Source organism: Motacilla alba, chromosome 6 (assembly GCF_015832195.1).
Source record: "Motacilla alba alba isolate MOTALB_02 chromosome 6, Motacilla_alba_V1.0_pri, whole genome shotgun sequence".
NCBI lineage: Eukaryota > Metazoa > Chordata > Aves > Passeriformes > Motacillidae > Motacilla > Motacilla alba.
Genome location: NC_052021.1, coordinates 29,618,002 through 29,645,395, shown reverse-complemented (window position 1 = coordinate 29,645,395; position 27,394 = coordinate 29,618,002). Strand labels below are relative to the sequence as shown.

The following is a 27,394-nucleotide window of genomic DNA, read 5'->3' as shown; positions in this document are numbered from 1 at the left end:
CTGCACAAGCAGCTCTTTCTGTGCTCTATTATGAATGACAGACGGAGGTTTATTGAGCAAAATTTCTGGAGGGGTAAAGGTTTGCATGTCCATCCCGAACTTTCTGATCACACAGCTGCCTTCTGGATGGGAAGTGCAAAGGCAGAGGTGCTGGATTGGTGCTCCTGCTCTGCAGACACCCTCTGCTTCATAATTCCAACAGGCTGATGCCAAACCTCACGGGATCCCAATGAAGAAAGGGAAGAAAAAAAAATTAATTTAACAAAGAAAGGAGAACAGATTAAATCATGGAGGATATATTACACTGAGCAAATGGAGTAACAGCCTGATTGAACACAGACAGGGTTCGCTCAGAAACCCTTCTTTCTTTACAAGTGGAACTTTAACGAGCTGACCAGGTCTGAGGTAAGTCAGGCTTTTTCTCCATTCTGCAGATTTTTTGGTTTATTATTTTCTCCCCTGACTGAGTGCTGGTTGCAACAGATTAACAGGTCACCGGACTGGCCCAGAGAATTGCTGCCAATTACCTCGTCCCCGCCTGTTGCTCTACAGTCTAATGGCATCATTTAACATGCGCCTCTGTCCCCGCCGCCCGGCTGGTGACACCAACAAACAGCGCGGCTGGGATGAATCTGCCTGGGTACGTCGAGGGGGAAGTGGGGCTCATCATTTCAGGGTTAAATGTCCTTTTCTTTTTCCCTTTAGCTTCTTCCCCATCCAGGCAGGGTGAGCAGGAGCCCGCAAAGGGACACGGAGGTGTCGGGCCCTGCCCAGCCGGGAGCAGCGGGGCCGCTCCGCTCGCCCCGGTCCGAGTGTCCGAGACCGAGCCTCAGCTCTTCCCCCTCAGACAGCAGCGACGGCGAGAGACATCTGAACCAACACCGCATCGTTTACTTACAGAATTGACAGCCCTTCCACTCGAACTGGTTTAAATTAGTCGACGCCACATTCTTTTCCTTCTGTGTGTTTTGTTTTCCGCCTTTTTTTTTTTTTCTTTCTTTCCCCCCTTTAAATAGGGATAGAAAACTGCGCTGTTTCACCCAGCCGAACGCGAAACGGTCCGGCGGAGGGGAGGGAGAGGCGGCGGGGTGAGCGAGGGAGATGGGATGCGCAGGCAGGAGATGCGCGCCCGCGGGAGGCTGCGGAGCGCTCCGCGGGTGCGGGTCCCGCCCGGGCTGGGCAGCGCTTCTCACCCCTGGCTTCCTCACGGGAACTCCCGGACTTGTGCGGATGGAAAAGTGGGGGCATTAAAATCAAATTACAGGCATGTATAAAGACAGAGCCCTTCGCTGGCAGCAGGAATGATTAAACGGAGCAGCTCGGGAAAGCTCCTGTATGAATATTTCATGGGAAATGATGCGATCCCCCCCAAGGTACAAGGGCCCTCCTTAATTAAACTGGTGTAAACGTTGCCTTTTACTCCTTTTTTATTTAAGTCGTGGGGAGGAGCGGGCAGATTGGCCGAGTTTTACCCTTACACCCGAAAAAGAAGGCGCGGCCCCTTTCCACGGGAGGAGCACCGGGCCGGGGCTGCAGGTCCCGCTGCGCTGGGCGCACCCGCGGGGCCGGGTGCGGAGACAGAGACCCTGGGGCGACACGGGACTCGCTGGCTGGGTCGGGCGAAGCTTAAGCGATGGTAGAGGAGGGCAGGGACAAGCTCTGGGCCCGCATTTGCCGGCCCGCATCTCCATCCTTTCCCGCGTTCGCCCCAACGAGGCGGGGACGAGAGAGGGATGTTGGCCGCTGTCCGTCCCCGTTCGCTGCCGCCAGCTCAAAGCCACCCCTCGCCTGTCTCTGACCCTCGTGTCAGGGCGGAGAAGGAGCCAGAGGGGCTCTTCCCGGCCGTCGCTCTCCAGGCGAGCTCCTGCCCACCGACGGACGAGGCGGGGGAAGGTCGATTCGGGTTCCGACGGCGGCAGCGCGGCTGGGGGGTCCCTGGCAGGTCCCTGCCGGGGCACCCGGGGCTGAGCCTCGGGGAACTTTGCCGTGCAGCCGCGGCGGTTTCCATGGCGATGCGCGGGGTGGCAGCGGGAAGGTGTCCCCGCCACGCAGGACACGGCTGCCCACCCCGGGCAGCCCGAGCTCTCCCTTCCTGCCTTCCCAAGGCCGAGACGGGGCCCTTGGGTGGGAGAAGCACCCACTGGGGAGAGGGAAAAAGCCCCGGTAGAGGAGCAGCCCTGCCCGCCCTGCCCGGCCATGGCCTCGGGCGCTGCACGGGTGGCACCGCTCCCCGCCCGCCGGGACCCTCCTCTTTGCCGAGCGGGGCTTTTGATCTGCCAGGGAAAACCTACAGAAAACACCGACCCCAGCCTCTCAGGACTTCGCCGCAGTGGTGGGAAGAAAGCGGATTTCCGACAGCCCTTGACTCTCCTAAAGACAAACTGGGGTGAATTTCCAAATCGATCCGGAGCTGAACTCACGACCCTTCCGCCCAGCCTCCTGGCAATGTCCCTGTTTCCTTCCATCCCACACTGGGACCTTGGCTTCTCCTTACACACGACATTTCCTTCCTTCCTTCCTTCCTTCCTTCCTTCCTTCCTTCCTTCCTTCCTTCCTTCCTTCCTTCCTTCCTTCCTTCCTTCCTTCCTTCCTTCCTTCCTTCCTTCCTTCCTTCCTTCCTTCCTTCCTTCCTTCCTTCCTTCCTTCCTTCCTTCCTTCCTTCCTTCCTTCCTTCCTTCCTTCCTTCCTTCCTTCCTTCCTTCCTTCCTTCCTTCCTCTCTCTTTTTTCTCTCTTTTGCCCCATCCCTCGCACGCATTTTTTCATCTTTATTTACTTTTCTTTCTTTTTCTTTTCCTCTCTGTTTCCTTGCAGATTTTAATCGGTGCAGGCTTTCTATTATTTTGCATTTTGCAGGGAAATTAAATAAAATAACGTTATTCTTATGAAAATACCTTGTCATGGCTTATTTGAACAGCCTTTACTCCTCCAAATCACATCTTCCCCTTTTCTCTCTTTTCCTTGATTCTGAGCAGATATTTGGCAGCCCACGGAGAAGCAGGTAAGGTGTGGGCTACAAAAAGGCAACGTGCTTACCGGGACGAGGAGGGTGGCACAGGAGATAACTCTCTGAAAAAAGGTTTTTAAATCATATTTGGATCCTAAACTTCCCATCACAGCAAACGCCTCCTCTCGACACATGTATGCCAAATAAAATAGCCGTGATCGCGTGGATTATAAATGAGATCACAGAAGAGTTTATCTGGGAATATCTCAGTCTCGCAACCCACAAGAATGCACTTTCTTCCCTGCCTCTGATACCCACTTGCTGATCTAAAGATAAAATAACAGCCGTGCTTGTATTCTCCGGCCTTGAGGAGAAAGTCAGGACTTCGCGCGTTCTGTGAGCACAGCAAAACCACAAAAAGGTTGTTCAAATACTGATAAAGCTATGAGTGTAACTCCACAAAAACACCGGAATCCCGCAGCTTCTCACCAGTCAGGCTTGGATCAGCTGCTGCTTCCAGACGTGCGGGATTTGACAGATGAGTTTCCACATCTTATCTAAGTTTATTTGGGTCCAGGTCACCAACACTCATTCAGACAACACTTTCACTGGGGGAAATGCTTTCGAATTCGTAATTCTTTTTTTTTTTTTTTTTTTATTTTTAAAAAAAAAAAAAAACCACAATTATATAGAAAAAGGGAAAAAATAAAACCAAAAAAACACGCAGCTGAAGCCGAGCATCTCTGCTCTTCAGGACTGTTCCCTTCCTGACTGGAAATCCCTGAAACTTTCCAGAGCTCCATGTGTCAGGCGGGAGAGAGTGGAGCACGGAAAGAGGATACTACTAGTTCGTCCTTTCCTTTATAGGTAAAGGACTTTTAGAGAGGTAATTCCAAGCAGGAGCCCGGGTAAGAGCATAGCCCCCTGCGGAGCGGCTTTCTGCCCCTTCAAGCCCCCGAGGAATGTTTTCAGGCATTGCAGGAGGCAGGGAGATCCCCCGCTCCTACTTTATAGCCAGGCTGTAAACGCCTCGCGGAGGTTTACTCACACTCAAACGCTTAATTAAGAAAACATTAAGGGTCCAGCTTAAACCAACAAAAGCCAAGCAGCTCCGAGACGGGTTCCCACTTTCCACACGGCGGCTGCGAGCCCCCTCCCAGCCCTGAGCCGCCGGCCCTCCATCCCCCCGGGTGAGGGCTGGAGCTGCCCGAGTGCCCGAGCTCCGCATCCCTCTCTCCTCCCGCGGGGCTGATGCTTCTCCTCTCGTTCCCTTCCAGGCACCCAAAGCCTTTCCCGCCCCTTCCCTCAGCCCAGACGGACCAAACGCAGCCGGGACTCGATTTTTTTTTTGGAGCCCTCTCCCCAGAATGTGAAGGAAACAACCACGCGGGGGAGGGTGTCCTGGGGTTGTGCGAGAGCAGCCCGGGGTGGCGGTGCGGGGGATGTCCCCTCCTGGGCCCTGCCAGTCCTCACCACCCCGAGCGGAGGACCAGGGCTTTTCTACCTGTCCGGGATAACAGGCCGGGTTTCTTCGGACTGTGAGATCCTTTGCTTCCCCCGGATCCTGCCTCTGCCTGCTCCCTATTATTTAACTGTCCCAGGGGAAAAAAAAAAAAATCGGGCACTTTTTCCGTCTGTCCAGCCTTGGGGAAGGAAGCAGAATTAACACGGGGGAGGCGACGTGCAGAGCATTGGCAGAAAAGCGTGGACTTTGTTTTAAGACATCAAAAAGGAAGGACAGAAAAGGATGGACACTACCTTCCAATACACTTTAGTTGGCTGGTGACAAAAACTCCGGGCATGCTCTGAATGCGTAATTACCCCCAACTGAAAATTCCCTATCTAATTTGATATTTGGTGCTCAGCAGAAGCTAGCCTTCGTAAATAATATACAAAGTAAGAAACCTAATCCAGCAGGCTAGAATGTTTAATTCATCATTATGCGAGCTAATTGGAAGGTGATTATATGGTAATTGCTCATTAGTGGTGTATATTTATCGCTGTACCTTATGTCAAGGCCATGGGAATTGTGTAGAGTCTGTTCTCTCATTTCAAGGATCAGTTTCAGAAGCAGGAGCAAAGCGGGCGAGATCAAGTTCTTCCTGACGTCAGGTCCAGCCGTGGGCGATGGGGAGCGGGTCTATAAATGCTCTCCCGGAGCCCCCGCAGCAGCCGGGGCTCCGGCCAGGCCGTGCGGGGAGATGGGGCTCCCAGGCAGCCGGCCCGAGCGGCCCCACGGCGGGGACAGGGATGAGGATGAGGATGAGAGAAGGCAGATCGTGCCTTCCCTGCTCCGGCCAGGGCAGCCACCTGCGAGGCGGGCTGAGCCCTGTGCGGGAGCGGTGCCCGCAGCATCCTCCCAGCCGTGCCTGGCGGAGCTGGGGCGGCCACGGCCCCCCGGGGAAAGAGGGGTCCGAGGGGGCACCGGGGGGGTTCCATCACAACCGACGGGTGGCTTTCCCTGCAACAGGCGCTAATTGCGAAGGGTCAATTGAAAGCGAGCGGGGGAAGGTGATTAATGGCCCTTTCGGTTTCAAGCGTGGGCCACGGGCTGGGCTCGCCCGGCTGCGAGTGTCCCACCAGGAGAGAGCCTGGCGGGGAGAGAGGTTACGGCTCGGGGTCAGGAGGTTCTCTAAACTCCCGCTTCCCCCTCGCAGCGGGACCCTTTGCAGAAGTAAATCAATGGCTGTATTAGCTCTGAGCAGATACGAGCCGCGGGTGGACACGGCAGCGGGGCTGGGAGGATCCCGTTCACCAGGGAGCCGGGCCCGAGCTGCTCTGCCTGTGTCCTGCGGGCTACGCGGAGGCTGCCCGCTAATTAGGGGGGACTAATTTCCGCCGAGCCCTCGCAGGTAACAGCGCGATCCGTCAGAGGAGGAAGGCAAATAAACAGCGTTTAAACACAACAGAGCGAGGGCTCCAAAGGGCTCCGGCCTCCCCGCGGTCCAGCGGCAGGGAGAGGGCTGCGTGCGCGCAGGTTTGCGCTGCGCGGGGAGCGCAAATCCCACCGGTGGGAAGCAGCCCCGGCTGGGAGCCGCTGGCCGTGTCCGAAGGGAAAGGGTTAAAAATCCAAGGCCGGAGGGGTCGGGGCCCGGGCGCGGAGGCTGCAGCGCTGCGGAGGGCGGGGATGCGGCCCCCGGCGGCCGCGGCAGCGGCGGGGACCCCGGGCTGAGAGGGGCCGGGGGAGGCGAGGGGCGGGATGCGCTGACCTTGGCCGACAGACAGAGCCAAGCGACGGCGGAGGGCCAGCCCGCAGAGCCCCGGCCGCTCGGAGCCGCGGCCCCGCTCCCGGCACGCTGCGCTGGGCAGCGCGCTGCGCTCCGCACCCGCGGCCGCCGGGCAGCGCGGCGAGGAGCGGCCGCGGGGTGCGCGGTGCGGGGGTCCCCGCCTGTCCTGCAGCCCCCTGAGCAGCCCCCGTGTCCAGCGGGCCAAATCCCCCGCCAGGCACCGAGGGCAGCGCGTCCTCCGGACGGAGAGCCGGTCCCCGGCAGCCGTCCCCCTGCTTTCCTTCAAAAAAGCCGTAAAAATCCGCCCGAGTTTGCAATTCGCCACCCGAAGTCCACGCTCCCTCCCCCACCCCTCTCAGTTATTTAATATAAAATGTATTTTTGAACCCCCGCTCGGATAGCATCTCGCCAATATTTATATTTCCACGTTGCCTGGCATCCACTGTCCCACATTAGACTCTGCCTCTCTCTCCCTCTCTCTAATCCTGCCACTTTAAATAGATGAATTAATAAAGCAAATGAGGGTCTAATAAGCTGACTGTCCTGCCTATTGAGGCAGGGGGAGAGAGACTAGAAAGTGCGCCAAATTTGTTTGCAGTGGATCAAGGCTAGCCGCCTTTGCTTCACTTTCTTTATCTTAATTCCGACTTGAAAAGATATAATTATCTAGTTTGAACAGAGCTGCTATCAAATCCTTCTCTAGGCAAGGCAGGGGAGAGCTGGAGTGGATTGCAGTGTTCTGAGCCGCTTGGTGCAGCCGGAGATAGGGAGTAATGAAGTTGTGGAGTCCTGAGATACAAAGGGCATTAACCTCATTAGCATGAAACCTTTTCTTCTAACCATTGTGGGACCCTTTCAGACTCCTAATCCCCCCTATTTTCAAAGCTGGGTTTGTAATAAAGCTTTTAGGGTTTTTTTTCAAAGCTAATGGCATTCTCTGAAGATTTTATTGCTGTTACGCTACATAGGACGCTTAATTTTTTCCCCCTCTCTCCCTCTCTTCCCTCATGGTTAAAAAAAAAAAAAAAAAAAGGGGGTGGGGGGGAGAAATATATGGTTCCTGCAGAAATAAGCCTTTTATCAAGATGGGAAACAATTTCTAGAAAGGCCCAAGTCTGCTGTTCGGCCGCAATCCGTTTAATGTTTGCCCATTTGCCCGGGTTTGAAGTGGAGAGCAAGGCAGCCTGGGTGAGTTCAGGGGAAATGTGCGTCCTGCTTGGCTTCCAGATCTGCACCATCAGCTGTTCGAGGAGGGAAGAAACGCCACGAGAAGTTTACCTTGGGAATAGCTCTACTAAATAATTAGCCTAGGTTTAAATGGAAGGGACTGCATTGCGACATGCGTCCTAACCCTGCCTGGGCCTCTCTCATATTTGTAGCACAAGTGAATGGAAAGTCACCGGGATTGTATAAGAAGAGATGCTAAAAAAAAAAAAAAAAAAAAAAAAACGGATATTTTTTTTAAAAATTAAATTTACATAGTACCCGATAGAGCCAACACGTGCACAGAATGTCTAATCTTAACTTTTCAAGGCAGTATGTTTAACAAAGCTCGTATTTTTGCAATGCATTGTAACTTCGCCTTATCACAGTGTAAAGGGTAGTCAGATTGTCCTAAATTATGTCCAACTAGCCCCCCTGGATCCACGGATTAAGAGATTAAAGGAGACCACTGGGCAATGCCTCCTCTTTCCCCTTCATATTCCTGGTATGATAATTGCCTAAACTGATTTGCACTTTCACAAAAGCTTGCAGGATTCTTTGTAGCTCGAACAGAGCAGACGAGGTTTCTCTATCAATGGAAATAAAACTGATTAATGCAGTCTATCAGGCTAAGGAGCAAATGAAGCATGAAAAAACAACTGTGTACCCCCAGAAAACCAGCTAGTTTCCTCAAGGACCCAGAGCAACATTTCTTTTCTTTTCTTTTCTTTTTTTTTTTTCCCTTTCCCCCACCTCTTTAATGTCAGAGTTTTACTCCGTGCCCAGGATCGCTCCCTGAGAGCGGCAGGGAAGGGAGAGCAGCAGCTGGGGCGCAGCCTCTGCTCGCAGGACCTGCTGCTCACCGCACCGACCCGGGCAGGGGGATGCAAAAGATGGGGGAAAACACCAAAGTTTAAAAAAAAAAAAAAATCCTCTCTCGCGAAATAAACCATATATTTTGCCGAGGAAAGCGCCTCTCGGCGGAGCGCGGCTGCTGGCGGCCAGTTTCAGCATCACGAACCGGCCCGCACTCCGCTTCCAGCCAGGGAAGGGGCTGGGTTTCTCCTTGAGGTTTTTGTTTGGTTGGTTGGTTCTGTTTCGGGGGGTTTGGGGTATTTATATACAGCAAGTGCGCCTCTGCGGCTTATTTTTAGAGGTCTATTTAGCAGCCAGCGAATCCATGAAGAAAATGCGCCCATGGCCGCAGGAATGCGCGGCGCGGCCGCGGGGGTTCAGCAGCTAAAAACGAGGCGGTGTGGGGGGAAACCATCGGTTTCCGAGAAATTTGGGGCTGAAGGGGAAAAGATATTGCTTAAAAAATTAGGGCGTATTGATAAATCTTTATTGACAAAATATTGACAATGACATACTTCTTGGAAGTATATAGTGTGTTAGAATTCTAACAAATTAAACACAAAACACAAAAATATTTACATTCTGGTATAGGAGACATGAAGGAAACATTTGTCGCTTTTTTTTTTTTTTTTTTTTTTTTAGTAGCTCTATGATCTCGGGATATTATAAGGTCAGTGCTTGAAAATTGACCCAATGAAAATGGTCATTAGGAAAAAAAAAAAAATCAATCCGCGATTTTAAGTCCCTTTTCTCTGGATCCTCCCAGCCTAGAAGGTGTCCCCACCGCCAAAACTGGTCGCTGGGTTTGCGCTTTGTAAATCTTAAGAAAAAAAAAGTAATCATCATCCGGTTTTGCAATGGGGATACACTTGGGGGGAGGGGGGAGATAATTCCATTTGATTTTTTTTTTTTTTCAGCAAAAGTTATGACCAACCCCAACCTCCCCCGCCCCCCCCCCCCCCCCGCCTTTCCCTCCCGTCCCTCCCCTCCCCACCGTGTTTGTCCATCCGGAAGGAACACTATGCTTTGTTACTGCTACTTCATTTAGCTTTCACAAACACTTTGACGCCAGAAGTTATTATAAAATGTTTACAGACTGCACATTTCTCGTAAAATAAAATTAAAAAGCACACAGAACCTGTCTTAAAGGGAAAAAAAATTACAATTCATTTCTGTCTTTAGGAACCGGAATAATTTTTTCCGGTTTTTTTTTTTTTTTTTTTTTTTTCCCCAGACGGCTTTACACATGCAATTCAAGTTTCTGAAACAGGTGTGGGTTTTGGCTGCTTATGGAAATTTCTCTTTCAAAGACGGAAAAAACCGTGAAGTGCAAAATGTCCCGTAAGGTGTTAATTTTTCTGGTTTGGTTGGGGGCTTTTTTTTTTTGCTTCTATTTTTTTTTTTTTCTTTTTAAGATTTTTTTTTCTATATATTTTTTAATTTTTTTTTTTACGGTATGCTTTTAAAAGTGGACTGCGATAAACGGAATACCTGTCAATCACCTCGTCCCGGTGTTTTGGCTTTGATTGACAGATCCCCTTTGCCAGAGCGGTGCCGGCAGTGCCACAGTTCGGAGCCCTCGCTGGCTGGCCCTCGCTCGCTCCCAGCTCCCTCCCGGGCGGGAATCGTGTTGTGATGAAGATCTCCGTGTCCTTCCCCGCACCGCCACGCCGCGGGGGTGCCGGGGTGAGCCTTTAACACTTTCGGTTGGTGGGATGCTGGCTTTGAAAAGTCCAAAAGTGCCAGTTTTTAATCGTCCGACGTGACGTCGATTTCCTCTGGACTGGCCTGTTTGGTGGCGATTCTCCACCGGTTAATGTGATGAGTCCCTTTTTTCTTCTGTTGTGAGTCTGAACCTTCCTCTTCCAACTTTTGCCGCTTGAACTTTGTCCGTCTGTTCTGAAACCATACTTTTACCTGCGGGAGGAAAGGCACCGGGCGTTATTCCTGTCCGGACCAGGGAGATGCTCCACTGCCCTCCTTCCCCGTGCGCCACCGGCCCGCGCTGCGCTCTGTCCCCTCTGCTGTCACCCGGCCAGCCTGGCGGGGGGACAGCAGCGCCGCAGCCACCCAAACCTCTGCGAGAAAGGCACGGTCAGGCTGCCGCACGCCCCGGGGCTCCTCCGGAGCTCGCAGCGCTCAGGAGCGGGCGGCACCGCCGGGGGATGCTCCTGGAGCTCCCGCGGGCGCGCAGCCCCGAGCAGCGCCCAGGCAGCCCACGCAGCGTGCAGCTCACCCGTGGGCCGCCACCTCGACGGCCCCGCTGCCACACAGGCTCCGGGCGAGGTGTCCCCCGGCCTCCAGCCCCGGGAGAGCCGTCGGGGCTCCCACCTGCCCGGCAGAGCAGAGCAAAGGCAGGGCCTCGTCCTCTCTAAGGGGCGCCAGGATAGGGCTGGGGGGATGACGCATGGGATTTTTTTTTTTTTTTTATTTCCTCGTGGAAAAGCGAATAAAAAATGTACGAAAACGGCCCGAATAGAAAAACGTCCATCGCTCTCCGCAGCGTCTCCCCGGGACGCGCCGTCCAGGAGCGGTCGCAGTGCGGTGGAAGCGGTAAGGGGCGTCGTAAATATCCCTCTGATTTTGTTCAGCGCCGCGTAAATCTGACTGAACCATCCGGCAGCTGACTTCAGCGCTTTAATTACAGATAGTATTGATCTGGGAGCTATCTCCAGGGCTGGCCACACTCCTTGTAGCGTGCAAAGGTAAACTTTTTTTTTTTTTTTTTTTTTTTAAAGCAATTTAAACTCTGGTTCTGTCTGAAAGTGCCTGATAAAGGCCTCAGCAAGGGGGGGAAAGGGAACTGGAGCATTTTAATAAGCTGGTTTAACCCGCTTCGCTGCCTCTTCAGAACAGAGACCTGACTGGCCGGACACACATCTCTGCTGCATTTTCATATTCTCCAAAAGTCCCCCATTAAAAAGCTGAGCGGGGAACAAGGGGTGAGTTTAATTTGCTTTTAGTTTGCTAATTGAAGGGGAGGACGGTTCATTTCTGCACGCTGATCTCCCAAAAGGGAGCTCATTTGTAGGGGACTGGGGGTTTGACATCCGGACAAAAGACCCCAACCAGCTTCGGAATCAAGCAGCACAAAGACCACCTTAAATACAGCTTTCCAGTAGAAATAAGCCTGTGACCGGTCCCTTGTTCGGGGAACCTCATAAAAGTGGCGATCCCTTTTTATTGTTTTGTTAGGGAGACATTTTAAAACAAAAGCTCCAACCTCTTTATTGCTTCCCCCACGAAAAGGAGTTAAGAAAAAAAAAAAAAGTGTTACAACTTAATCCGCCCAGAGAACGCTGTGTTTACTGGGAACTTTGAACTAGGCTGCGGCTGGGTATTTTGGCTTTTTTTTTTTTTTTTTTTTTTTTTTTTTTTTTAGTACAGTGCCACATACTGTAGCAGAGACAATCCCCATCTGGAACCCTCTCTCCACGAGTCTCCTGGAAGGGCACAAAACAAAAACCCGACACAACAACAACAACAACAACAACCACGACAGCAACAACAACCACCACCACCAATCCTCCAAACTCCAGCCTTTCTTCCGGCGGGGAGAAAACCGCGTGAAAATCGCGCTCGCAGCCGCCCTGCCGGCCCCGGGTCCGCGGCCGTCGGGGGCAGCCTGCGCCCGTCCCCGCCGCTGCCCCGGGCCCGTTCCGCGCCGCCCCACGGGCCCCCGGCCCCGGTACCTGTCGGGACCTCGGCCCGGCACCAGCGTGGCGGAAACATCGCCGAGAGTCCCGCCAGAGAGACCGAACAGTCTCCGGTGCGGTTCTGGCCCGCAGCCAGGCGGCTGGGGCGCGGGGGGGAGGGGGGGTGGAAGGGGTAAGGGGGGGGGATTGCTTGTGAGTAATTTCTCTGCTTTTATTTTTCATCTTTCTGGCCTCCTGAACCGGCTCGTCACATCCCCTCCGCCGGCCAGAAGCGAGCGAAAATTCATCCGAGGAACCGTGTTTCTGCTGTAGGGTCTAAAGGGGAGGTTCTCCTCCTTGTCCCCGCGTTTGTTTTGGGGGCTTTTCCCCTAACATCGAACTCCTTCTTGAGGGTCACACCAGAACGACCGGACCCGCGGACCGCAGCTCCCTTCGCTGCCTCCCCGCTCGGGCCGGAGCTCCCCCCGGTCCCGGGGCTCCCCAAATCGAGCCCCGAGCGCTGCGGCTCCCCACGCCCGGCCGAGGCACCGCGACCCCGGGCCGTGAAACTCAGAACGGGAAAAAGATTCTGCGACACTCAGGCTGGGGAGATCCCTCTCTCCACTGCACAGGCTCGGGAGGCCTACACATCCCTAAAATTTGCCCTTCCCGCCGCCCGAATCTCGGCCCGGCCGGGTGGGTTTTCCACAGGAGATGCCCGTACTTTCGCTTTCCCGGCTGCCCGTCCCCTGCTCGCCCCTTACCTGAGTTTCCGTGAGGCTGAGGCTGTGTGCCAGCTGTTTTCTCTCCGCTCCTACTACATAATGGTTCTTCTCAAAGGCATGTTCCAGTCTCAGTAATTGGGATGGGGAGAAAGCTGTACGGATCCGTTTGGGTTTCCTGGCCAGTGCATTGTGCAATAGGAAGCTCTCCGGGCTGGTTTCATTCCCTGGGAAACAGGGTAAAACAGATTAGTAAAACACCTTCCCCAAACGTACTCGACAGCACTTTTTAGAGCAAGAATTTTTGTCTCCCAGCATTACCCTCAGGATAAATCCAACTATAGTTTCTTTTTAATTTTTCAACTCCTTTTTTTTTGTATTGAATTTTCCTTTGATAAATACGTGGAGAGAAAGGATAAATAAGTAGGGGGAGGAGAGGACTGGTATAAATTAAAATGCTAAAACACAACCTGGGGAGCACTACAGAAAATAAAGAAAAAAAAAAAAAAAAAAAGGAATTGGCCAGAGCACGGCTGCGGTGTCTACGGCTACACCTCACGGATGTCCCCCTGCCCCCCGACCACCGGAGCATCACGTCTTTCCCTATTTGTTTGTAATTTCCACCTTCCCTTCGCGGCCAGCTGCTCTCGGGGCTCCCTGGCCGAGCCCCGCGAGTCTCCCTGGCCGCCCACCGGGCTCCGGGAGCCTCCCGCCTGCTCCCCCGGCCTGTCTCGGCTTCCCTCGCCCAAAACTTCGTCCGGAGCCTTTCTCCCGCCGCTTCCCTTCGTTCTCCCGGTGTGCTGCCCGCAGCGGGGCTCCCACCTCCGCCTTCCCGGCCCCATGACCCTCCCGCTGCCTCGGCCGCGCTGGGCACCGGCGAGGAAATAAAGAATCAAACTCCGAGGAGGCCACAGAGCGGCCATCCCATCCTATCCCATCCCATCCCATCCTATCCTATCCCGTTCCACCCCATCCCATGCCATTCCCGCCGGCCTGCATTGGAGCGGGGGCGGGAGCGGGGGGAGGTGAGCCGGGGCTTTTCGGTGGGCATTTCCCTCCGGGGTGCCCCTGTGCCGCTTCTCCGGGCTGCTCCTTCCGAGGTGGAAACGGCACCGAGGGGCTCTCCCTGTAAGTGCTTTCAAAATCGTTGGAGGAGGAGGGTGTGTTTGAAATCAGGCTGTGGCTCAACACCAGGACATTTCCGCCTTTCATCTACCCCTCGTTACCAATCGCCTGGTGCCTGCGACAAATAATTTGGTGAGCGAAACCTGTAATTTTATTCTGAAAGGGTAATAATCCATTTTGTGTCTCAGACCGCCAGGCTTCGGAGAGAGTGGCTCCCTTTTCAACCCGGCTGCAGCGGCCCGGCTGTGGAAGGCCGGGGAAAATGCAACGTGCAGGTGGTTTGTTTTCGTTCCGAATTAAAAAATAAAAATACAAGGGAAAAAAAAAAAAGGCATATGGATCCCTGCGAGTGGAGGCTGATTTTGTTTTGTTTGTTGGTTTGCCTGTAATGAGAGTGGCAGAAGCCGGACCCATCACGGGAGAAATCGGCTCACCCCTCGGAGATGAGGCTGCCGGTTACAAAGGGTTAAGCAAGGGGGATTTTATTGATTGTCCGCCATTGGATTCGGTTATTTCCCTTCAGCTGGTTATTAATCGCTCGGCATTTGGAGCCCCTGGCTGACCGCACGGTCGGGATCGCCCTCCGTGCCCCTTCCCCGGCTCTTCTCCGCAGCCCCATCTCCCCGCGCTGCTCCGGTGCTGGGATTGATTCCCCACACACACAGTTCCCTCCTCCTTTCTCTGGGGTTCGCTTCGTTTCTTCCCCTCTAACAAGGGCAGCGGCCGGGCTCGGGGCGGCGGCGGGGGCTTCCCGCAGCTCGGCCCCGCAGCTCGGCGGGCACCGCCGCCTTCCCGGGGGAACCTCAGCCTCACCATTCCCCGCTCTGCGCGGCCGCTTCCTTCGGGGGCTCCTCTCTAGCTCTTCACACACCGGAACAAAAAAATATCCGCCTTTTCGTCTGCTTTTAATGGGGGCAGAAAGCTGACGAAGTCCCAGCCGGCCTTGCCTTCCCGCTCTCCCCCCTCTTCCCGGGAAACCAAAACAAACCGGGGAAAGCAGCAAAACAAAACCAAGCCCAAGCCTCTCGGCTCTGACAGCTCTCCCAAGTTTGGCGGAGGGGGAGACAGGGACAAAAGACCCCGGGCCCGGCCGAGCCGAGCCTTCCGCTCCGGGCAGGGGCCGCCCGCCCGGCCGCCGTCCCCCAACATCCGCACGGCGGGGACCGGCCCGGGGCCGCCGGGGGATGCGGGGCTGGGTCGGAAGAAGAAAAGTTGCACGTACCTTGGAACCTGTGGCCCAGATACCGGTAGCGGTGTATTAGCCACGGGTAGAAGGTGGAGGGGTCCCTTTGCTGCGAGGCGAAGAGCGGGTGCGTGGAGTGCGAAGCAGGCAGCGGGTGGGCGGCCAGGGCGTGAGGAGGGGGCACGGGATGGACCGGCACGGCCGGGTTCGGCGGGTGGGAGACGGCCTCTGCAAAGACCAAGTCCGGGTTGGAGTAGACCCCCCTGCCAGTGGAGTGGAAGCCGTTGAGAAAAGGGTTCATCGGGCTGGAATTGGCATAGCTGAGCGCCGCCGGCCGGATAGGATCCTCGGAGCGAGACGCGGGCAAGGGGCTGTCTTTGGCCACCAGCGACTCGATGGTGAAACACCGCTTGGGTGTGGGCTGAAACATGCTGCCGCGACGAGAGTCCCCGACCCAATCTCTGCCCGTCTCTCTCTGGTGCGCGGGAGACGATCCGGGGAAGTTTGCAGCAGGGAGTGACTTGAGGAGGGATAGATACACACATAAATAGACAGGGGCTGGAGGAAAAGGAGGCAGCGGCAGCCAGCGGTACCCAAAAGGGAGACACACACACGCACCACGCACACACTCACACACAAAAAAAAAGTTGCTGGGAGAAGTTTCCCTCCTGCAAGGAAAAGGCGGTCGCGCCCCCCCCTCCCCCCCTAAGTCCAAAGACAATCCATGGATGTGATCGGCCCCTTCACAAGTTGTGCAAACGATTTGTTAGTTCATGAGCCTAATTAGTGCTGGGATCACATAAACAGCTTCCTCTGAAGCCTGGTAAATGGCTTGATGATTGGTCGCTATTACTCGCCTTGAGGTTGAAGGGGGAGACTCTTTAAAGTGCGTCAGAGGGGAGGCGAGCGCCGGGCAGCGCCATCGGGAGGGATGGAGCCGCGGATCGGAGTGCGGCGGGAGCGCGCCCGCCAGCGCGGGGGGAGCGCGCCGCGCCGCCGCCCCCGCCCCGCCGCCGCCCCCGCTCGGCTCCGCGCCCCTCCGCGGCCGCGCTGCCCTCCCTCCCCTGCCGCCGCTCGGCGACCAAGGTAGGCGGACGGGGGCCGGGGGGATGGGGGAGGGGGCTCAGCGGGACAGGAGATGGGGGGCCCTGCATCTCCTCGGGTGGGGGCAGCGGGGAGTTGGGCTGCTCCGCCAGCGCGACACCCCTGTCCCTGCCACCTCTCGGGTACTCTCAGCCCGGCCAGGTTACCTTGATCGGCCCCGGGGCGTCAGGGAGAGATGCCCCGCTTGGGAAAGATTTCGTCCCGCTGAGAGAACGGGTCGTCCTCCTGGTCCGAACTTATTTATTTCGCCGTGGCTCCTCCGCGCTGCCCGCACCGCGCGGCGCGGAGCACAAAGCGCGGGGCAGCCGCATCGCGCAGAGCTGGGACGCGCCGGGCTCCGCAGACGGGACAGGGGATCAAGTCTCCGGTTCCAGCCTTGTCCGTATTTTCGCGTTTACCTTTGGGTCCGGAGATGATTTTAGGGCTGAGTTCTCCTCCTCCCATTGGCTGGAGCTGCAGAATAATTATGATCACATCCTAATACTCTTGGCTGGTGCTTACTGTTTATTGGTAGTTAAGGATCTATTATCTATTCATCAGCCTCCCATTTTTGCCAATTACATTCTTCTAAAGTGAAGTACCAGCAGGTATTTTGCACATTTACAATTAATGATAAAAAAATCTGGCGTACTTTAAATCTATTACGCCGCTGTGTAATTTATCTTAAAGATGCAGAATTGCTAATGTAAATTAATGTTTCTGTTGAACCAAGTGGATGGGGGGAGTCTTAAAACCAGCCTAGCGTTTCTTTCCTTCTTTCCCGGACGTTGTTTTCTATTTTCTTTCCAGTTTATACACTAAAAATCCGTTACTTCACTGCATTAAATTATGCTAAAAAACAAATCTCCGTCTAAATGGTTGTTTCCAGTAAAGGGCGAGGTGAATTCTGTTCTCCTTCCCCACTCTCTGCTAAAAGCATCTGTTCCCAGCTCGCCGATATTTTTAACACAATACCAAATCGAGGGGATAATATAAGTGACAAAACAGCGTTGGGCACGCAAAGATGCGGCTGTTCTCGCGCCTTTGTTAGAGGCCGTGTTTCCCTTTGTGTACCCCGCGCTGTGTGCACTTTGTGGAGGGAGAAGTTCACTTTCTGTAGGAAATGTAAATCTGATCTCCAGGCGCGGGGCGGCTGCACGTACAGACATCCACAGCCACACGTGCGTGCGAGCGCAGAGCAAAGGGAGCTTCGCACGGCGGAACTCAAAGGCTTTGGGCACATTTTGCTGCGAGGTGCCGTTCTCCCAGGTCTCAAACGTTTGGGAAAACCTTTCCTGCCCGAAGACATCAGAGTGCAGGGCTCCGGCTCCGCTGAGCTGAGAGAGCCGAGCAAGGGAGAGAAGGATTTCCCTTCAGCCCCACTCGCGTCCCTCGTGAATCGCTAGTATCTTAACTTTTTGAGTTCCCTCACCCCTTCTCCGTGCAACTTTTTTTCCCCTCAAGCGGGGTTCATTACGCCACTTCTCGAAAAGATCTGGGGTTGTAGACGCGAGCAAAGATGATGAGAAAGTGCCCTAAATAGGACGGATATTTCATGTGCTGATTTCGACTGGGGTCTTGGTTCCAGAGCACTGAAAATGAAGAAAAAAAGAAAAATTAAAAAAAAAAAAAAAAAAAAAAAAAGGAGACAGAGAGAGAGAGAAACTTCTCCTTCTCCTAGGAAGAACACTTCTGCATCTGCGTATTTACACTTCTCCGGGACTGAAGAATGAATCTGAATTGGAAAAACTTCAACTCTTTTTTTTTTTTTTTGCCTTTTTTTTTTTTCTTTCCAGACATCCTGACATAATCACGGGGCTCCTTTGAAAACTGCATCGAGTAATTTAGCACTCGGGGAGGGAGGAATTATATCAGTTTGAAAAGAAACCTCACACACGCAGAACCTCTAAAACGATCAATAAATTTCCCTCGACCTTCTTTACCGCCGGGGAACTATCCTCTAGATTAAAATCCCTCTCCGAAGAGGGGTCCCGTTGTTTTGGAGCTGAACGGAGGAGGCTACGCTTGCAGCGGGGAGCTCTCCACATCCAAGTCCGATTTTTTTTCGGGAAAAGCGAGTGATGTCGGCCGCAGCACCCCGGAGGTCCGAGCCCTGCTCGCTGTCTGTGCTCTGAACACACGTACCCATATCTGTGCGCATGCTGTGCGTGTGCGCGGGGACACATCCAGGCAGAGGAACCGCAAGCGGAGCCTGGAGAACACAAGCTTTCCCTGGGTTTTGTCAGAGATAAAACAGGCCGGGAGCAGTGAGAACGAAAACTAAAAGGACTCGGGATGGGATTTCCCTGAATTTTCCTCTTCTCCCTAAACTTTTGTATCATTCTCTCACCCGTCGCCGTGGCCATTCCTCCCGCGCAGCCCCGGCCTCTGCTGGCCCGGCCACGGCCGCTGAGCCCCAGCCCGGCCTGCCTCGGGAACACCTCCCGAAGTCCCTCTCTCGAACTTTTCCTACCCAAGGGGTCTTGACAGGTTGCTCTCGCTGTCCTCTTGGCGTCTGCACGGAGAGACTCTGGCAGGGGCTGCCTTGCCAGCAATCCCCGATCTGCTCGGAGCGCACCGAGAGGCAGCCGCCTCTCTCGGAGGGAGGGGTGCGCTACATTCGCAGTCAAATTACATGGCTGGCCTCGCAGGCACTAGCTCCGGATTTCCAAACTAAAACTCATCTTTTAAAAGACGAGCCAAGAAGAAATTGCGAGGAAGGTCTCAGATGAGGGGACCTCGGGGTAAGACGGTTATTCATGGGCTAAACCAGGCTGAGCTTTCGCGGGTATGACGGTGGTGGCGAGGGAAGTTTCAGCCTCCCCCTAACTTTCTTTTCCAGGTGGGATCTGTCTCCCCTTTTTCCCTCCCGTCCCAGAGATTCATGCACGCAGCAGGGAGGAGAGGTGACCTAAGCAGGTCGTGTCTGGCGTGGGGCTGATGGAGTTAAAGGAGAGGGTGAAATGCTTAATTTAATTATTTTCTGGACGCCCTAAACCCTACTCAGTATGTCTAAGCCTCCTGCGAATCCTTCGCAAAGCGCAGTGCTCGGCAGGAGTGACGGGCCGGGCCCAGCCGGGCTCGCAGGACCTGGGCCGGGCTGCGGGGCTGCGGGAGAGCCCGGGCCGGGCACCACGGCCCCCGCCGAGCAGGTGGATTCCCTTGGCAGCCGGAGGCACGCGTGGTCAGGGCCTTGCTCCCCGCTCATCCTGGGTTCCCGGGTGGGACGGACACACGGGATGCTCCCCATGGACTTCCCTCCCCATCGAGGAGACCAGCCCTGAAAACTTCACCCGTCTATTTCGGGCCCGCACAGCCGGGCCAGCGCTGGAACCGCTGGGATCCCGTCTCTGCTTCAGAGAACCGGGACGGGACCAGGAGCAGGAAAAGGCCTTGCTGCCCGGATTCCTCTCACTGGCCCGGGAACAGCGATCGGGCAGGGCTGTTTCAGTTTTCCTCTTTTCGACGCTAATTCAGGGCCTCATCCCCCCTCGCTGCCGAACCAGCGTCACTTGCGCTGCCCAGCCCGGCCCCGCCGCTGTTCCGCGTGGTTCTTTTCGTGGCGGGGGTGTCGGACTCGCGGGTCCAATACCGTGCCATTAACAGGGACTCCCGGCTTTACACTCGAAGCCCTAACCCGCACCCATCCGTGCCAGACCTTTCAAACATCATGTGCGGGGGAAGCGGGAGGAAATACCCGCAGCTGCGGGCGGGCGCGGTGAGCAGCGCGGTTCCGAGAGTGCGTGCGGCCGGGCCGGGCCGGGCCGGGCCGCTGGGATCGTGCCCGCCCGCCTCTCCTGCCGCTCCCTCGGAGCTCCCGTCCCGGTCCTGGTGCCGGTTCTGGTGCCGGTTCTGGTGCCGGTGCCGGTCGCTGCGCGGGCGCGGGGCCGCGGGCGCGCATCCGCGGGGTGGCAGCGCCCCCTGCCGGCCGCCTTGCAGCTCCGCCCGCCCGCGGCCGCTCCGCCGGCAGCGGATCCCGGGGGGGCCCCGCCGCTCCCCAGCTCCCCGACCCCGTCAGAAAGCCGCCAGGAGCATTAAGGCCCCTAAATTGTCTATTAATAAAAGTGATCAAGCGCTAAGGGTTTTTTTTTTATTTGTTAAAATATTTCTGGTTTTGTTTTGCGTGGCGCAGCAGGCACGGAGAAAGCGCCACGCGTGTGTATTCACACACGGCCGCGCACACGCACTCCAAACTCTCCCCGGAGAGTTGGCAGAGCGCTTGATTTGAGCTACCCACGGAGGGACCAGCCCGTCTGAGATCTGTCCCTCCGGGGCAGCCGCCGGAGCAGCGGGATCCAAACCGGCCCCTGAACTTATTTTCGCACTTGGACCAAAATCTTGGCTTGAGCCACTGAGACTTCTCGTGCGTGATGCGGTACAAGCGACAGGGCTTTGAAAAGGTGTCTGTCTTTCCTGCCCGCCGGTCCGGTTGACCTGCGGGCTCTGTCCCGAGGGAACAGGTCCTGTGGGGACTCCTGTGGGCTCGGAACGCTGGCTCGTCGGCGGTGCCGCACGCCGGTGAGTTACAGCCAGTTTCCAGCTGTTGAGTGCTGGATTCATGGCAGATACACGGGCTGTGCCCGGCGCCGGCTACCTGGGCAAGCCCTGAAATTCTGCCAGCCACGGGGGCTCTTCCTTGATGAAAGTTCGTCAGACTCACAAGGGAAGAAAAAAATAGAAAAGAAATAACTAAAAGCAGAGGCAGAGTTGCAGGCCGGCCAGGGACTGCAGGTGTCCGCACTCAGGACACCCCGTGGGAAACAGCTCGCCTCGGATGGGAACGAAAAGGTGTCCAAGCCTCCAATGCTGCGGAGGTTGCGTGGGAAGAACGTGCGGGAGATGCTTTTCCACCCTGTACTTGTTTGTTTTAGTGGAGTAAAATGCGTACCAAAACAGAAACTCAGTGTCCACCACATAAACCCCCGCTCTGCACCTGGGCGGGACAGTCCCTGCCCTGAGCGGGCCGGGAGGGGGACCCGGGGGGACCCCGCGGGTGCGCAGCTCTCGCTGCCCTGCGCGGTGCGGAGCGGAGCTGCTTTGCATTCCCGGCTCTTCTGGTTCCCCATCCCACCTCAGATCACAGTGCTCCCCATCAGTGCCGTGCTTCTTTTGGGCTCCGTCCTGCCCGGGGGCCCCGCAGGTCCCGCGGCGCAGCCCCAGCATGGGCCGGGGGGAGGCAGGGACACTTCCCGGCGGGAGAGATCCCGCCCGAGGAGGGGGCTGTAGTTACAAACTTTCCTAAACTTTCTCTAGACCCGGCTCACCGCTGTCCGAACGGGGATGGGGAAGAAGCGAGGAGAAGCAAACTAAATAAAAAAGCAAAAGTTTTGTTTCTAAAGGGAAACAGAAAACCAGTATGTAATTTACCGCGAGTTCTATTCGGCACTTTTTGGTACTACTGAGATAATTTTAGTTTCTCGTTCAGACATTCAATTTTGTGAATTTTTCACTTTTAACTTGCTCCTAGAGAGCCCGATCCCGCGGACCCGACTAAATTTGTTTTGCATTTCACGAAGAGTTTTTCTCGGCAACGGAGAGAAGGTCATCTCTATTTTCCAGTGCCTCCTGACCTGGCTTGGAGAGAGCCTGGAACGAAGCTAGCTCTACTGGGGGTCATCTCTTCTCTCTCGCCTCTCTTTGCCCCATGATCGGGTCGGGGTTTTTTTGGTGTTTCTTTTTTTTTTTTTTTAATTTTGTGTGTGCGTGCGTCCACTCTTGTCCATCCTTTGGGGAAATTTGAGTTTGCAAAGAGCAGAGGATTTTTCAGAGTGGTTCTCTGTGCATCCCCACACAAGCCCCTCCATCCACCCGAGTTATCTTTCCCCTGGTGACCTGCATGAGGCACAAAGAGTTCGCGGTGAAAGAGACCTCTCAACTTCCAAATAACTCTCCAAGCTTCTAAAATTTAGCGACTAAATGTTAGCACATTGAAGTGTCAATGAGGACACTAATTAATACGTATTTCATTTTAAAACTTGCATTTTTCCGAGCACCTCAAGTACATAATCGCGTGCAAGGGCATCCTGGAATACGAATATGAGTATCCGTCTTTGAAACGCGTAACTTCACTAAATTCCTTCATTTGCTAATGCGTTCCCAAATATTCAAGCTCACAGGGATGTGCGCGCTGTGGAAGTCATACAGAGTGTAATAAAACGGAACTCCTAAAGCAAAATTAGCGGTTTCTCTGGATGTTCTAGGCCTCCGAAGCCCGGGGTTGCTTTTTTTTTTTTTTTTTTTACATGCATAATGTGTGTCAAACATGGACATGGGAGCTTTTGCCTAAACTCTGTGTGTGATTCCATGGGGTTGCCGCTCCGTTACCTTGCTTCCATCCAACAACTTTTTCCATAGATTAGTTCCGAACTAAGAGTGCTTTTACAGACTAATGATTTTTTTTTTTTGTCTTTCTTTCCTCCTTGAAACGGAAACAAAAGTCTTTTTCCGAAGTTTTAGAAAACTTCTCCTCGGTGCAGTGCACAGATGAGGGAATACCTGGGCAGAGGTGCTGCCTTTCCCCGCGTCCCTTGGCTGGCCATTTCCCTGGGGTGATGCCGGTCTCTCATCGCTTGTCCGGCTCTTCTCGCCGCAAGAACACCGGCCAAGGTCAGGCCGCTGCGGAGAGTCGCTGCCCGGCGCCCGCCTGCGCGCTCCCTGCTCCGCGGGCGAGCCCCGCGCTGCGGCCGGACCCCGACCGTGCTGCTCGGCGTGCCCCGCTCCTCCACAGCGCCGGATCGCCCCGCCAGCGCCCAGACACAGCGGTCGGTGTCAGGGCCGGGCAGGAACAGCCGCTGCCAGGAGAGGAGTGCGAGCAGCGAACGGGCCGGCGGCAGCGCTGCCCGGGCAGGGCTTGGCCCCGAGCCGCTGCTGGCCGGGCACGGAGCGGGGCTGCGGCACGGAGCGGGGCCGGGGACCCGGGACCGGCTCCTCTCTCCCCTCTCCGGCCGTGAAGGCTGCAGGAGTAGCAGCCGGGAATCGAAAGTGACCCCCTCTCCCGACTCCTGCCAGGTCTGCGCTGTTTGATGCCGCGATCCAACCAAGTCTGAACTTCAGCGATAATCTTCTCCATATGGGCAAAGAGAGCGCGCACACGGCGGTTCTCTCCACAAATCACCTACCTCCAATCAGTTTTCACTTTCCACAAACTGTTACAGCGGGAATAAATAAAATGAAAATGAAAAGGAAGGGGGAAAAAAAGTGATGGTAAAGAAAGAGGTTTTCTGACCGCAGGTCGGAAAAAGCAACCGGTGTCTCACCGGCGAGGGGCGGGCGTGCTGCTGCCCGCAGGCTCCGTCCGAGAGCCGCGGGTGTCCCGGGGAGGGAGCGCTCCCCATCGCTAAAGGCAGCGGATGGTGGAGGCAGAGCAGGAGCCTGGACCTCCCTGTGGGAAGAAGTGCGTGCGGCTGCGAGGGGTCTGCTGCGCAGGCAGCGCCGATGCAGAGCCTCGCTGCTGAAAATCTGCTCTGCAGCTTCCCCGCGCCCCAGCGCAGCGCAGCCAAGCCAAGGAGAGCGCTGTCCGCAGCTTCCCGCAGCTTCCCGCAGCTTCCCGCGCAGGCAGAGCGGGCAGCGGAGGCACGGTGGAGGGCAGGGCCAGGGTGGTGGCGATGGGGGCCGGCGGCAGGGAGAAAGGCCGCCCGGTCTCCGCTTCCCAGCTCCCCGGGAGGTTAGCAGGGGTGGCTTGGTCTCCCCTTTCGCTGTAATTCAGAAGAAGGGAGCGGGGAAGGAAGAGGACAGGCTTGCGGAGGGTTTGGGAGAGGTTGCAGCCGGGCCGCGGTTTGACACTGCAGAGGAGCCGAGGCGCTGCAGGGAAGCAGTGCGCGACCCTCCGCGGGCAGCGGGGACCCTCGGAGTCGGTGTAATGTATTTTATAATTTATTTTTTTAAGGTTTCAGTGAAACTAGCAGTTTTATTTGTGTTTCGCTCCTTCCAGCCCAACGAACAATCCCGCGCATCCACAGTCGAGGATGTTTGCGGAGGTGGCAGATGGCTCCTCGCCTGCTTCCCCGCGTGTGTCACGACGGGACCGAGCTGCTCCGCAAAGCGATCTTCCCAACTTAGGGCCGTTCCTTCCAAACGAGCAAACACGATGTGTTCGTTTGTTTATTTGTTTGTTTATTTGATTGTTTGCAAGAGTTGCTCTGGTTTCCTGCTCGCAATTTGACCGTGGGCAGAGGAACCCGCTCCCGGCGATCGCCGCCGTGACGTTGAGTCAAGGAAATACTACAGGTGTTACTGCGGTGTTCGGGAATTAATTCTCCTTCCTCTCCCCCTCCTCCTTCCCCGAGTGATTTCCTAGCCTACCCAGATAGCTGGGAAAGGGTCCCATATACCCCGGAGCTGTAAATTGAGCGCTGAAATACTTGATCTCACTGATCTTTGGAGAATTAAATCTGGCCTCATTTTACAGGAGGAAGCGAAGTCAATCTCGGAGGTTTTGCGAAGAAAGGCTGTTATTTCCTAGAGGATAGGCGTTTAAGTTGTTAAATATTAGTTTTTAATTACGTATTGTTCTTTTAAAAAAATAATATTTATACTCAGGTCCGTGAAGGTATTCAATTGAATTTTCAAGCCATCAGCTAACCATTCTTTGGACGCCTGATGGAAAATAGCCCATTGTACCAGCGCCCGGCGATGTTTCATCGGCAGACGGCGCTTCAAGGGTACCCCACTGTCCCCCGCGCCCTCAGCGGGGCCGCCGGGGGACACCGGGGCTTCACACCGACCTCGGGAGGGGAATCTCTGTCACAAACCTGGGCTGGGGACACGGCAGGGAGCAGGACGCTCCGGCACGGTCGTGCAAAGCCACAGAGCGAAGAAACGAAAGGGCAAGAACTAGTGATAATGAATGAATAATTCGGGATTAAACGTACCCGCGATCCCCGCGGTGACTTAGGAGCTGTCCCCACCAGCTCTCCGGGGCTCAGGGCATTTCCCGGCCCTCCGGGCACTTCGTACCGGGCCCTGGTGGCAGGGTGACCGAGGACGCTGCAGCCCTTGCGGGGCGTCGTGTGCGGCCGAGCGGGAGCCCAGCCCGGCTGCGGGGCCGGGGGTGCGGGACTGGCCGCACATCTGGGCACATCTGGAGGATGGGGGGGGCTCGGATTAACCCCTTATCCCCCGCAGCGCCTCCCCCTCGGCTCCCCAGCACCCCCGGCTCCGTCCGGCGGCCAGAAGCACCACGGCCACTCGGCCCTTTGCAAACACGTCCCGCGGGAGGCTTGGCCCCCGCCACCAGGAGAGGCCATTTTACAAAACGGAGCGATTTCAGCTCCCTCCGGCCTCACCATCTCCCGGGCCCGGGCCCTGCCCGCCTCTGCAGAGCCGCAGAGCGGCGGGAAGGGCGAGCCGGGCTCTCCTGCAGCTGGCCGGGGGTCCGGCCATTAGGTAAACACGCTTTAAAACAGCGGGGCAGGCACCACGCACCGCGGCCGCCTGGCTTGGAAGTCAAGTTTGTGGTTTGGAGCGGGTGAGGGATTTATTTCGGTGTGTAAATATTTCTGGTCTCCATAAACTTGCGGAGTGGACTAAAACGAGCACACGCGGTTCAGCATCTGTTTAGCTGGATGCATCTCACAGACGAATATTGACTTTTCACCTCCCGATCCGAAGTGGGAAATAAAAAGAGGTTGATGTCCTCTATTGTGTTTGCAATTGCCTGTCCCAGGATTAAAGAGATCTCCATTTTACTGGCTGGCTTTCATTTAACTGTTTGGAGACCAGAGATGGAAAATATTTGCCGAGAAGAAAAGAATAGCCGCATGGGATCATTTGCAATTCAGTGTGAAAAACATTCTACCAAACCCATTTCCATCCCAGCGCAGTTGAAAAAAAAAATAAAATAGGGCATAGCCGTCAACAGCCCATTCCACTCTGCTGGACAGCACGGAAAGTTTTAGGCAACTAAATTCCTAATGGGAGACAGCAGCAAACAACACAATTATGTCTTTGACTGAACTATGTGGCAGCTTTAATTGCTAGAAATGCTAGTAATTAGCTAAAATATTAGTTTTGGTAAACGGGAGACTGTCCAGCTATGGTGAGCGGTACAGCCTGTATGGACAGACCCCAAAAGAAGCCTCAGCTTCAGGTGGCACGGTTGGAATTGCAGAGGAATGAGCACTTGGAAGGAAATCAGGATAAAGGCAGAGCCGTCCAACGTATCACGCAGGGTGTGTGCTCGAGAGGAGCAAATCCAGAAACAACTGCATTTCAAAGCGACAAAGAAATGAGCATCATTTATCTTCAAATATCATTCCATTATCGCCGCTGCCATGGGCGGGGCATGTCGCACAAAAACGTGCTTCGCAAAGCGTGAGCGGAGCTGGCCACCCTCGCTCGCCCCCAGAGCGGTGGTTGAGATGGTGTGGAGAGCTCTGCCCAGCTCCGGGGGCAAATCCCTTCTGACCGGGCCGCCGGGGGCTGTGCCCGCCCCGCCGGGCAGAGCCGCAGCCGGACAGTGCCCACTCGCGGCTGGCCTCGCTCGGAGCAGACCCGAAGAGCCCCTGCGAGGCAGGAAATTGTGTTGACGTGTCCAGAGCTGGGTCTTGCTGGCTGTGAACACCCCGAAATGCACAGGGAGGGAGACAGGAGGGAATTACTGGAGCTGTGGATCCACTCCGCGTTGGAGCTGCGTGTGAGCATCCAGGACACCTGAAGAACAGCTCTCACGGATCATCTCTGCACTGGGCACTGCAGTCACGCACAGTTCGGTGGAACTCTGGTGCTTTGGCATCTAAAAGCCTCCCTGGAGAAGGGTTTGGTTATGGATAACTCATTTGCTTTGCAATAATATTTAGTGCACCCTGTCATGGACTAAGGATCTATTGTGCCACGCTCTTCTGTGCACAATGACAACCCTTGGCACAGCAGCCTCAGCAAGAGGGCAAAATAAGTGTCTGTGCCTTGAAAAAAAGCCAAAAAAAGAGAAATGATCAACAATACAGTAAATAATAGGTAAGAAATGGGGAAGCTGAGGACAAAAGGACACCCCTAACTCCAGTGTACTGATTATGAACTGTTTTCTACTGTGGATAAAGCCAGTGGTAAAATGTCTTTTGGTACGCAGAGTGCAAGATTAAACCACATTACATTTGGATGTAATGATTGTATTTAGCTCTCAAACAGTATTTCTCATCCTATTTTTTTCCTACCGCCTGAAACACGTGCATTGTCACACAGCACTGTACATGATCCAGTACAGAGGCAGAACCACCAAGAAGGTCAAAAAGCAAATCACAGGAGGAGCTGTGGAAGCAGGATGTGCAGCCACAGTGAAGGTGTTTCCTGTGTGCAGTTTAGGAATTCCATTGCAACTCTTACTCTCTGAGCTTCTGCATCACTGTGGAAAATGCTTTGTTAATACATCCTATAGAAAATCTCCTTTCATGCTTATAACAATTAAATAGTTACCAAGTCA

At 55.0% G+C, this 27,394-nt stretch overlaps 1 protein-coding gene and 3 long non-coding RNA genes across 9 annotated transcripts; 3 read left to right on the top strand and 1 right to left on the bottom strand.

Moving 5' to 3' along the window:
- The first annotated feature begins 45 nt into the window (after window positions 1–45).
- LOC119702605 lies at window positions 46–1,411 on the top strand. Its single transcript, XR_005257396.1, has 2 exons — window positions 46–640; window positions 722–1,411. It is a non-coding gene; the product is annotated as an uncharacterized LOC119702605 (long non-coding RNA).
- A 7,289-nt stretch (window positions 1,412–8,700) lies between these two features.
- EMX2 (empty spiracles homeobox 2) lies at window positions 8,701–17,570 on the bottom strand. Of its 4 annotated transcripts, none has more exons than XR_005257425.1 (4): window positions 14,935–15,622; window positions 12,630–12,814; window positions 9,722–10,147; window positions 8,701–9,050 (listed from the first exon to the last, which is right to left on the bottom strand). XR_005257425.1 is itself a non-coding variant. In XM_038141251.1 (4 exons), the coding sequence occupies exons 2-4, from the start codon at window positions 15,323–15,325 to the stop codon at window positions 9,980–9,982; spliced, it is 744 nt and encodes a 247-aa protein (XP_037997179.1). In that variant the 5' UTR covers window positions 15,326–15,415; window positions 16,146–17,570; the 3' UTR covers window positions 9,306–9,979. The 4 variants fall into 4 exon arrangements, 3 of the variants coding, with proteins under 3 accessions (XP_037997179.1, XP_037997178.1, XP_037997181.1); XM_038141251.1 differs by lacking the exon at window positions 8,701–9,050 and adding an exon at window positions 16,146–17,570 and having other exon boundaries at window positions 9,306–10,147; window positions 14,935–15,415; XM_038141250.1 differs by lacking the exon at window positions 8,701–9,050 and having other exon boundaries at window positions 9,306–10,147.
- On the top strand, window positions 10,156–12,623 carry LOC119702721. 2 transcript variants are annotated; one of them, XR_005257427.1, is made up of 3 exons: window positions 10,156–10,783; window positions 10,878–11,172; window positions 11,613–12,623. It is a non-coding gene; the product is annotated as an uncharacterized LOC119702721 (long non-coding RNA). The 2 variants fall into 2 exon arrangements; XR_005257426.1 differs by having other exon boundaries at window positions 10,156–11,172; window positions 11,613–11,999; window positions 12,156–12,623.
- Window positions 15,920–27,078, top strand: LOC119702722. Of its 2 annotated transcripts, none has more exons than XR_005257429.1 (2): window positions 15,920–15,981; window positions 22,416–27,078. It is a non-coding gene; the product is annotated as an uncharacterized LOC119702722 (long non-coding RNA). The 2 variants fall into 2 exon arrangements; XR_005257428.1 differs by lacking the exon at window positions 15,920–15,981 and adding an exon at window positions 17,610–18,722.
- The last annotated feature ends 316 nt before the right edge of the window (window positions 27,079–27,394 follow it).

What these genes read in the sequence shown, in the direction of transcription:
- EMX2 (XM_038141251.1), bottom strand. Translation starts at nt 15,325, where the DNA reads ATGTTTCAGCCCACACCCAAGCGGTGTTTCACCATCGAGTCGCTGGTG. An exon ending in TCTGGGCCACAGGTTCCAAG is followed by an intron (nt 12,815 to 14,934) that starts GTACGTGCAACT and finishes CCTGTTTCCCAG; the next exon opens with GGAATGAAACCAGCCCGGAG. An exon ending in TCAGCCTCACGGAAACTCAG is followed by an intron (nt 10,148 to 12,629) that starts GTAAGGGGCGAG and finishes TTCCTCCCGCAG; the next exon opens with GTAAAAGTATGGTTTCAGAA.